The sequence below is a fragment of the Platichthys flesus genome, chromosome 11, assembly GCF_949316205.1.
Source record: "Platichthys flesus chromosome 11, fPlaFle2.1, whole genome shotgun sequence".
Taxonomy (NCBI): domain Eukaryota; kingdom Metazoa; phylum Chordata; class Actinopteri; order Pleuronectiformes; family Pleuronectidae; genus Platichthys; species Platichthys flesus.
In genome coordinates this window covers 2,728,676-2,740,710 of record NC_084955.1, presented here as the reverse complement: position 1 = coordinate 2,740,710, position 12,035 = coordinate 2,728,676, and the positions used below count along the sequence as shown (strand labels likewise).

The 12,035-nt window shown below is 42.6% G+C and overlaps 1 protein-coding gene across 1 annotated transcript; it reads right to left on the bottom strand.

Moving 5' to 3' along the window:
• Positions 1–7,484: 7,484 nt before the first annotated feature.
• Positions 7,485–11,666, bottom strand: pou3f2b (POU class 3 homeobox 2b). Its single transcript, XM_062398426.1, has one exon. The coding sequence runs from the start codon at positions 11,146–11,148 to the stop codon at positions 9,862–9,864; it is 1,287 nt and encodes a 428-aa protein (XP_062254410.1). The 5' UTR covers positions 11,149–11,666; the 3' UTR covers positions 7,485–9,861.
• Positions 11,667–12,035: the final 369 nt, after the last annotated feature.

Genomic DNA, 12,035 nt, shown 5'->3' with positions numbered 1-12,035 from the left:
CTGACTGAACAGTGGTGGTGGAATGATCGTTTATGTCCTTAACCCTCTGCTATTTTACAGTTTATTAATACCACAGGGAGACGTGACATTAGTCTTCTTAACTGTGTTTTAATGAATTGTTTATGCCTGGTTTAATGATGTATATTGTGGCCCTGTAATGTGCCCTAATGACGGAGAACGAGGCGGCCTCGGCTGAAGTATTAATTTGGACTGCCTCCCCGATGATTATTCCTCAGCCAGCGACACCACCGCTTCTGCCTCTGCTGCTGTGTGCGCGAGAACGGATGCAAGCGTGATTCATGGAGGCTTTTCCGCTCTGCGCTACAGCTTGATTCCTTGCTGTCACGCCACTCTGTGAAGCTGATATATCCTGGGGGGATCCGCAGCAATTAGTTCAGCTTTTTATTTGTCTTTCAAGCGCGTACAGACATAGCCTGATGAATCTGCAGTGGGAATATATGGATGGAAATATTGTTCCTGAATAATAAATCCAACATTAAAATAGAGGGTTAGTGGGTGCTAGCGCAAGGTTGCCCTGTGCTATATTGTTCTCTATACAAACCACGTAAGTGACACATGAACATACCTTGACAAATATTGCAGCACCCTGCCAGTAGAGTAATACTCTTCTCCCCAGTGAGACATGTCTGCAGACTGCTGTGGTCTGCCTTTCGGGCGGAGACTCGACAGACCTCAGACCTGCCTGAGGGAGGCCGCTTTGTAATACCCGTCATTATGTGGCATGGTGTTCCTTCTCTCGTTTCCCACCTTAGACTCTTAATAACGCAGACGTCCCTGTCAGTCCGCGCGCTGCTGTGTCGACAGCTTGTTATTTTTGTTCTGTTTTTAAGGATAAGGAGAATATCAGTACTGAGTTTGTCACATCCAACTAAATACTATAAACCATATGTGGCTTTTTGAAGCAGCAGGCAGGGGATATGTTTATTTAGCCATGTCTAAATCCACCAGGATAACAGTTTTCATTTTGTACACACTGTGTAACTGTGAGACCCTGCTGTAATTACTGTAAACAAGTGACGCCACATTTGAGAACATTTGAGAAACCCTGATCAGATGCTGGTGGTGCAGATTTAGTGCTTATGTTTCTCAAAATGAAGACCAGATATTTATCAAAACACTTTTGAGGCAAGTTTTTGCCTGTTCTTTTGCTTACAGGTCATTTTATGTTTTGAAAGCAAGAGATACATCTTTCAGAAATGTGTCAGAGACCAGAGGTTTTCAACTTCTTTGGCTTGTTAGGGCTTATCACACACACCAGTCCATTTAGAGATGTTGGGCATTTTAGCTTCTGTAACTCATCTTCTCTCATCTAGGCGGAGAGGATATACACATTTAGGTGTTGATTTTGGCAGCTGTAGTTCAGGCGATAGAGTTAGTCCGGCTCGTCCACTAACCGGAAGGTCAGCGCTTTGATTATGAGGCATTCTCATTGAAAAAGGACTCGTAATTCCCCTTCACTGAACATGAGTGCTGGGTTTGAACGGTGCACAGCACAAGATGGCCTCCGAGAGATGAGCATGATTCACAATCAGGCCGAGCAATTACAGCCTGAATAATTATGTGCTGAAGGGGAGACACGTTTCGCCCCGCTGCTCAGCAAAGTTCATGTGAAGTTATAATTAAACAATAACCCGTTTACAAATGAACGCAAACACACATTTGTGTACTTAAGTGTGCAAAGTGTAATTAGCTGCGATGCATCTGAGTGAGATTGAAGAACAACAATGTCAAACGGTGGAATTACGTTCAGGCCGTTAGCTTGTATCACAGTTATCTGTGCGCTCAGGGCGGAGGAGGAGGAGTGGAGGTGTGAGCGAAGAGAGGAAGACAGGCTGAATGAGTGATTGATACAGACGGCTGATTCAGCTTCACAAGATTCAGAGATGATGTTTGACAGGGAAACTTTGTACAAACATGTTCAATGGAGATCTCTAGGGAGTCAATAAAGTTAGTCACAAAAATTAAACATTCATTTTTCAAAGTTAATTAGACCCCAGGAAATCATATTGAAACATGATGTAGCTCTACACAATGTTAAATGACATAATCTGATCAGAGGAAGATTAGGTATTAATGTTGTTTCTCAGGGACGGACATAAATATGTCTGCTTAATGTTGTACTCACTCTTTAATTTGTAATTTGTCACAATGCTTATCAGTAAGTTAATCTACTCATTACACAATGTTTTTTCGCGAAACAGGACTAAAACTGCTGACTCGTACTTTAAGCGCATCTTGACACCAGAAAGTGGCTGTTGTATTTTACATATCGTCTCAATTAATTACAGCACCTATGGCTGCAGGCATGACCAACTGTCTCATCTGCTCCACAAACATCATATTGTGGAGCAGCTGCGGGACAAACCGATGAGAAGCCAGGGAGAAGAGAGGAAGAGATGATGTGCAGCTCTCCTCCTGATAACCTGATCACAATGTGTGTCAAAGGCTCTTCAGACAGTCGGAGAGGACACTCTGCACGATGAGGTTTCCAACTCGTCTGAACAGGCTCGACAGGCTGAGATGTCCTTTCACATTTAGCTGCTTTCCAGGCACAGAGCTGTGAGGCTGAGATGTGAAGTTTGGTAAAAAGCTCTCTGCATCCAGTGTATAGGTCTGCACAATTATCGTACTCCTATTATTGCTCTGGGGCTGCTTGTATGATAATTGTCATTATTGATTGTCGTATCATACTAATGTGACAACCCAGTTTAAAATCATAGGTGTCATTTATTACATTAACTCTGGTCTTGAGTGTCTTAGTGAGCCACAGCCCAGAAACTGAGGCAGCTCAATGGAACAGGCATCATTTATTACATTATTTGCCTTTGTAACCGATCTCAAAGTCGTTTGACAACAAGGCTCACTGCTTGTTTACCCAATAATCCACATTCACGCAATGATTAAAAAAGCAGCAAAGATATAATTGTTTAATTTATAATCTTCACAACCATTAAACATTATGAGTTGGTTAATAAATTCTAAAATGTGTTGCTCGGCTCTATCACTTAGGAGAACTAGAATGGCACACAGTAGAGCTCATTCCTCCACCAAAGCCCCTTAAATCCAGTCATTCCACTATTAATTACACACACACTTCTCTAAATATGCCAGATCTTTTCTTCGAGATCTTTATATATATTTTTTTTATAAATTTATAAATATGCAGAAATTGTCAAATAAAGTGAAAACAAACCCTAACCCCAATGTTCCTGGATTCGTCCCCAGATTCAGATCCACACCAAAATGTAATGGGTGCTTTTCTATTCCATACAACATCCTTTGAACAAGTAGGGGTGTTTGTGTAATGCTGCTTACAGGCAGAAAAACAAAAAACACCTGTATTATTAAGTGGATATTGTGAGACTGATATTCTCTCTAATGTTTATATAAACTATAGTTATGTATCCATTGTAATTATTCATCTTTTAAAAGATTTCATAACTATGTTAAATGTAATCATAACATGGTCATGTTGAGATAAATTTCTCGAGGTTTACGTTTTGCTCTGGTCCATAAAAGCTTGATAAAATTATGTTAATTCATTTGAAAAGGTAAAATCTAATGTTGAAAGTTTACCTTTTACCCCTGATTATATGATAATCATGTGATGATGTCTTCTCTATTTGTGTCAGGAAGACTAATAGCAACAGAGAAATCAATGTAAAAATATTACACCTTTTTTCTTATAAAACAGCTCCACAAATGTCCTACAGGGACTGACAGGGGACTGTGTCATCTGAATGCAGTTTGAGAAATTGCTCACCCTTGGGTTGTGATGGTGTCACTAGATGGCGCTAGAGCACCAATAATCCCCCCTCTGTATTGCTTCTCCTCAGCACCACAACAGTGGAGTTTTACATTTTTTTCTTCCCTGGAAGCCTAATGGGAAATTTCGAGTCACCTAAATAAAAAGGAAGGTGTAATTAACGCGACGTGCTATTAATTGCATCTGCCAAAGAGTGGGTGAAGGGCAGGAGGGCACACTTTTTATTTTTGATTACTTGGCCCCACAAATGTCCACTTCACAGATCAGAGAGAGGCCTTTATGTCAGGGTGTCATTTCATGCCAGTCGTCCAAATGGCAGGTAAAGCGGTCACGATGATGCACATAGGGCAGTGGTTCTCAAACTTTTTCTGTCATGCCCCACTTATGAGCGAGAATATTTGTAATGCCCCACCCGCTCCCTGCCCTAACAAAATTATTAAAAAATAGGCCAAGATTAACTTGTGTATTTTAAATAACATACACATTAACTTCACATCACTTTCAGGAATTTCTGCTAACCAATTACAACTTTTTTTTGGGACATTTGTCACTACTTTGCCACATCAATCTGTGTGCTTCTTACAAAAAAATAGTGCAATACCTTTGTCACGTTTAACTTGTGTACTTAAATAGCATGTACATGAACAATAACTTCACATCACTTTCAGGAATTTCTGATTAGCAATTAAAACTTTTTGTGACATTCTTCACTACATTCCTCCATCAGTCCGTGCTATTTCTAATATGGAGAAAAAATGTATTAAATTACAATCACTTTGTTTCCAAGATGATAAAGTTCAACCAAAAATAACACATGCAGAAACAACTCACTATGTAAGAACTCAAGTCTTGTCAACTGTATCAGTGGCTGCAATGAGTTTTACACTGCACAACTTGTCAAAACGGGGTTTTAAGCTTGATAATGCCACTCTTAAATCATTTTCAATATTGAGCCGAGATCTGTACTTTGATTTAAGTGAGGCCACAGCAGAAAAGCCCATTTCACAGAGATAGGATGTGGCAAAGGGAAGCAGAATCCTCCTAACCCTCTGCCCTATGAGTGGATGCTCCTTCATTCCTCCACGCCAATCCAGAATTCACTCAGTGTCTTTGCTGTAAACCTCAGCCTCAGGCTGGAGTCAGATGTCATCTCAATGAACTGGTCCTCTTCAGTTCACACCGGACGCGGAAGCGCCTCGCTGCGCGAGCGCCATTTCTGTTACTCAATTGTGCCGTTCACATCGGCTGCGCCTCGCGCCCTGCACCGATGGTTTCGGCGTCAAGTCTTCCGGCGTGAACAGCCAGGCGGCTGTGCGCTAGAGAACTGCGCTGAGTGCCGCGCAGAGCGGGGTGGGGCGCTGGATCGGGAGGGGGAAATGTGATGCCGGGTTCCAACCATACACAGAAGCGCGGTGCTCCGCGCTGAGAGCCGCGCTGAGGGCCGCGCTGACGGCCGCGCTGAGCGCCGCGCGCTTCCGTGTATGGTTGGAACCCGGCATCACATTTCCCTCTCCCGGTCCCGCGCCCCACCTGATATGCCTTCACGCCCCACCGGTGGGGCGGGCCCCACAGTTTGAGAATCACTGACATAGGGTCAGCGTCTTATTTCCCCTTCATCAGCAACATAACAGGATGTGGAAATGATCGCGTTGTATTGTGCTGTAATCTGGAGCCACTGTAGTGCATTAAAGAGAGATAATATCAGCTTTGCTTATCAGCCTACATGGAGGCAAATTAAACATATAGGGACATTTGGACATGAAACAATAAAGCATGGGTTTCAATAATGAAATGAATCAGTTGAACATTAACAACAGAGTTATTGTTAATGTTTTCACGAACATCTGGGCCTCAAGTCAAAATGTCGGCTGAGAAAAATGCATGTTACCATTGACGACACATTCTGAATAAGAAGCCACATTGGCGGCTCTAATCCTGTGTATTATTGGAATATTATGCCCAGCCTACGCATTTTTCACTTGAGAAAATTGTTACTTTTTATGTCATTGTTTTGTCCACAGTAGAAAGAGAGTGTCAATAGGTTCTGCAAGTACAAACATGTTTACATAGTCATACATGAAGTCCCCAAAGGAAATCATTCATCGTAACAGCTAGTTAAAATAGACTGTTCTGTTCATTCTCTCAGTTCAATGGATTTAGGATCCAAAAGAACACCCTAATTTTTGTTTTGGTTTATGATTAGGCTTATTGGTCATCACTGAGAAATCAACTATCAATCACCCAATTGATCCTCTCATGTATCAATAATGATGCTGATGTGTGCCCTGTAAATCTCAGTTTATACTCTTCTTCCTCACTACTGCTGCAAACAGCAGGACAGAGGCCGGCCGCTTGTGGAGTGAAACAGAGCTGAATTGACACGAATATGAATTAATATTATTATAAGAGCAACAGAGGGAAAAACATTTTTTTTTTTCAGATATCTTTTAGTCAAAACAGGAGGTGGAAAGGAAATAACAACTCTGCATTATGGCCATCAGTTTCATCATAAAATCAACTAGAGTCCGATCACACCATACATTCCTCTGGGAGTATTATGTAGAAATGACACGCTGGAGAATGGGGAAATGCCACCATGGTCACCACTGTCAATATCACTGTCACTAGAAGTCCCTATAGAAATATTATAGTGGATTTCTTTTTCCTCTTTAGGGCATTGCTTTATCTATTGATCCAGATCATTTCTGTGGTGATGAGGGAATATTATGTATATTTAATACAATAGGTTTTTGTTTGAATAGCAGTAGGCAGTTATTTAAATCGAATGATCCGTGGTGCGTTCAAAGTCTGGGTTGTTGAATGTACTTCAGAAGATTTCAAACTTGCTTTGTTTGGGACTATTTGGGCTGTACAAATTAAGCACGTTTTGATCTTCTGAAGTTGTTTAATATTATTTAAGAAATAAAAACTTTTATTTATCATTATCTGTATCAGAATTGTGAGTACACATGTTTGGTTTAGCAGTTATCACAGATAAGTCAAGAGGTCTGCTCATTCAAATGTTGCTATTGATGTGATGGAGAGCTTATATTTTTGGATTTAGACTGATATGAATGAACTATCCATTGAAAAAGGTTTTATTACGTTAAATAAATAAAAAAGTGTTGCTGGTTTTTGTCTCTTAAAGCAAGAATACAAAAAACAAAACAAACCCTCAACTTTATAGATTTAATATATATATATATATGTATATATTTATATTTGATTCTATACTTGTTTTGTTTTTTAGTTCCCAATACTGTGAGCATACAACAGACAAAGTCATACCTTTAAGTCTCAGTGAAATGTCAGTGAAACCAAAATCTGCTGGGCCACGATCAGCCAATCCCTGGACCACTGTGGGTCCTAGCGCCTTACTTTGGGAGCCCTTAATTTAACCTTACATTGAAACGGAGGTTTTCTCAGGCAGAGCCAGTCGATTTTAAATCAGCCCGGGGCAGAAACAACACATCATCGGCTCACAATCTTCCATTCATCAACCCTGATTTTCTCCCCACCATTAATTCCGCACAGACCAACGGGCTCAAAGCAGGAGACAGATTTTTTTCTTTCTCTTTTTTTTTTTTTTGAACAACACAGCTGCAGAGCAGACAGTGAACTCACTGCATCATCATCATCATCACTATCATCATCATCATCTTTCAGGTTTGGGTAAAAAAATACATTTAGCCTTGACGTTGGAAAAAAGCTGTTTAATATCAACCCCATTATTTAAAAATGTGCAAGTCCGTTGTTCATTTGTCAAGTGATGAAACACCTACAGGCATTTGTCTCCTCTGCTTCACCCCAAGTTCATCCAGCGATTATGACAGAGCCCACAGAGCCCCCCCCCCGACCCCATCAAAACATACAAAATAAAAATAAAGGTTTAACAGCAGGCGATTCAACCAAAACCAGATGGAAACCGGCGTCGGATTGCTACAGGTCAGGTCTACGTCCCACAACGTGAATTTAAACTTCGATTCATTAAAGCTACCGAGGAAAACATCTCAATGGCATGAAAAAAACAAAACAAGAAGATAAATTCTGTTCCCACATGAGAGAGGAAAAAAACACATCCCTGGATATCTGTGTTTGCTTCAAACCAAAAAACAAGATACGATAAAATAATTACAAAAAGGACAATATGCTGTGCGGAGAAAATATGTATTATGTACATTTAAATGTACCGGTCCAAGCTGTGGCAATGCCGCTGGAAAAAAGTCAAATAAAACAAAATAAAATCTAAGTTTCGCTCCTTCCCTTCAAAACAAAAGCCTCTTCGCTGTCATTTCATATATATCTTGCTCTTCGTGTCACCTATATAAAAACCCAACGTAGAATAAATTACAATCTCATTAAAAAACAAAATAAAAGTTCTCCACAACAATATCCCCCCAGAATAAAGAACGAAGATAAACAAAATGGCTGAAATGAAACGCATGGCAACAAGCTCATGAACAAATAATAATAATGACAATAATAATGATAATAATAACAATAATACTAATTTTGATCATATGCTGCAATTTTTGGAATGTCACCAAATGTGATTTCAAATATAAATTTAGATAGAAATGTATTATAATTATTTATTTTATTTTCCAAACCCACTAATCATGGTGGTGAGCTCGTTGTTTTTGTCCTGATTCATTTATGGTTTGAAAGAAATGTTAAATCTGAATTCAGACAGTATTTTGATTGGAAACACAATCTAACGTAGTTTCACAAAGAAAAAAGAACTCATCGGACAATTGATCAAAATTAAACTGATTCCACGTGTTTTTTTAAACACGTCGTCAGAGTCAAATTAAAACCGAAAATTGTAAAACCGCAAACGAGCATGACTTCGGCAACACAATACAAAATAATAACGTTAAATAGCAAACAAGTACAAGGCAGTAGGAAGGCTATGAATGGAAACTCAGCCCGCTTGTTTTTGAAAACATCGATCCAGAAAAGTGCCTCAGTGAAGAAAAAAAAAGGGATGAAGCCATGACTTTTCAAAGTTATACAATATTTACAAAAGTGGACCCAAAATTTATGTGAGAGTTGCTGACATATATCTCTGTAGATATATCTATAGCCCATCCTGTTGTGGGAAAAGTGCCAGATAAGCAAATCAATCGCCACCAAGCCTGAGCTGGGAGATTCTCAGAGGATATTTTATATTATTTATATTATTTAACGCTGGTTTTGTGAAGAATATCATGTAATATCACGTTAATACTTGGTCAGGGCCCGATTGCTCTGCAGGCCAGTGGAGAGGTCAGCCAGTGAACTTAATAATAATAATAATAATAATAATAATAATAATAATAATAATAATAATAATAATAATAATAATAATGTCCATGACCACATCCTCTCAGAATAAATACGAGCTGAATGGCCTGCAGCCTCCAGCAGAGTTCCTCCCGCAGCGCAGAGCGGCTCTGTGCTGCCTGGCTGACAGATGGGACTCGGCCGATGCTCACCCTCAGCTGGACTCCACTGTTCTGGGCCGCAGCATTCACTGGCCCCCAGTTTACCCCATTAACGCAGCTCCTTTGACCCTCCTTTGCGACACCCAGCCACCCACCCATCTATCCATCCACTGCTGGACGCACAGTGTAGAGCTACAAAACTAGGACAAAATAAATGTTGAATTGGATTTGAAAAAATAAAAAAAAGTAGCAAATGGGAACCGCTGAGCTGTGCCTGTCGTCAAAAAAACACGTATGCCTTTTTCCCCCTCCCTCTACTTTTGTTCTCGTCAAGTATGATTTCAATAACACAATGGGGGCTACACCTCTAAACTGCGTCGACTGGAGTCACAGTGCTGGCCATGTATCCTCGGAGAACACAACACAGGCTTATGTTCCTTTAGCTCTGGCAGAGGAAATCAAATGTCCCGTCCTCCCCTCACTCACTCTCCGTGTTTCACAGATTCACTGCAGATATTGTGTGAGTAGTCACTGCAATCTATTATACATAAAACACCACTATATCGCTTCATAGTCCAGTGATTTATATATACCCTCGGGGATAAATAAAAAGGATAAACAAGTCCTGGAGGAGCGGTCCGGCTGAGTTCATTGGACTGGGGTCTGGACCCCGTGGTGCGGCGGCGTGTCCCCGTACACATCCTCGCTCCCTGGCAGAGCTCCTCCGGGAGGAGTCATGCGTTTCTCCTTCTGTCTCCTGTTACAAAACCAAACCCGCACCACCTCTTTCTCCAGGTGCAGACTGTCCGCCAGGCCGATTATTTCCGACGCTGCCGGTTTAGGGGACTTCAAAAAATGGCTCTCCAACGCTCCCTTTACGCTTACCTCGATCGAAGTCCGTTTTTTCCTTTTCCTGCCCTGCGCAGCGATTTTGTCCAGGCTGGTTGGGCTGCCCGAGGTGGAGTCCGCCTCCTCCAGCCACTTGTTCAACAGAGGCTTCAGCTTGCACATGTTTTTGAAGCTGAGCTGCAGGGCCTCAAACCTGCATATGGTGGTTTGGGAAAACACATTTCCGTACAGGGTCCCCAGGGCGAGTCCCACGTCCGCCTGCGTGAAGCCCAGCTTGATCCTCCGCTGTTTGAACTGTTTGGCGAACTGCTCCAGGTCGTCCGAGGTCGGCGTATCCTCGTCCGAGTGGTCGTGGTGGCTCCCCGGCTGGTGCTGGTGCTGATGCTGGGACGGCGGGTGGCCGTGGTCGCTGAGGTGCGGGCTGTGTTGGTCGTCATGACTGTCTCTTAGGATGTGGTGGTGCATCCCCTGCCCGCTGCTCGGGATCATCCCGTTCACGCTGAAGCTCGGCTGGGAGTAAATAAGGCTTTGGCCGTTCGTCGTCGCCATGCTCGGTATGTGCGCCGCGGTGGTTGTTCTCCACGCCCGGCTGTCGTGGTGGTTCCCGAGCGTCTGGTGCACCAGGTGGGGCGGCCGCGACTGGTGCTGCAGGTTGCTGCTGGAGTTGTGCATCTCGTCCCGGGCGCCCTGCACCGTGGGTTTGATGTCCTGCTCTGCGCCGAGCGGGCTGGAGGACCACGGGGCTCCCTCTCCGTGGGACAGCGCCTGGATCCACTGGTGTGCGTGGCTGAGCGTGTGGCTGTTGCTCTGGAGCGCGTAGTCGCCCTGCAACAGGCTCTGTGCGTCCCGGTACGCCGTGGCTTGCTGCATGCTGCCAGGCTCCGAGTGCACGATGGATGCGCTGGAGGTGAGTATGTTGTAGTGGTTAGACGCTGCGGTCGCCATGACTTCCGGAGCCGGACTGGTCGCTCTTATTATAGGAACCTCGCATTTGACAGATCCTCTCCTGCCCACAGGCGGCTCCCAGGCGCTCTGCCAAGTGTACGCCGAGGCGCACCTGGACTCCGCCCCGCACCTGCCACTCATTGGACGGGCAAAGATGATGGACGTGGTTACCAGGGGCAACGGTACGGCGATTGGCTGCGGGGAAGTCTCCGCAAACACTACTCTCTTTGTCGGAGAGGTGCGAGTTGAGGCTCCCGTGGATGCGGAGAGCCGGAGCGCAGCGTGGGGAGACGGAGCACCGGGATGAGCAGTGCAACTGTAAGATACAGTTGATTTACTTTGATAATCATGTTGTATCAAGACAGGCTAGTTCGTGGAGAGCAGGGTTTCCTCTGATGTGTAGGTCTAATCATTGGGCTGCTTTTTGTTTTTAAGAGTTGGCTGTGATTACGCGCAGGTTTATGCCATAAAAGGCTGGAAACGTGTGTTCAACATCCTGATGTGATCAGACAGCGTCAACTTTTGCGACAAAGGAAGCTGGATTTCAGAGCATGTCCATGTTATCTGCAGAATACAACAGGTCAGGCTGCAAACTGGAGCTGCTCGACAGAAAAGTACAGATGAGTGTTTACACGAGTTCTGTTGAGACGTTATTAGGCGTGTGCTTATTAATTAATACAATTGTATTATTTTGTGCAGTGTAATGTGTGTGTGAAAATGTGTGTGCATTAAATTATTGATGTAACCTGATTCTTAAGGATAATCAATCAACCATTACTGCTACATTTCTCCTTAGCAAAGTTCACATTTAAATGTGGATATTTTTGCAAGTTATGTACGTGTGAGACAAAATAATTATAATTTAAATATATTATTATATAGTAATAATAATATATAACATTTATTGAAATTGGTTTTAAATCAACAAATAAAAAACACACTGTCTTACAGCCTAAACTTCACCATGATTCTCTGGATGTAAGCTAAGGTCAAATGTAAAAGGAATAAAACCACGTTAAAAGATGAAA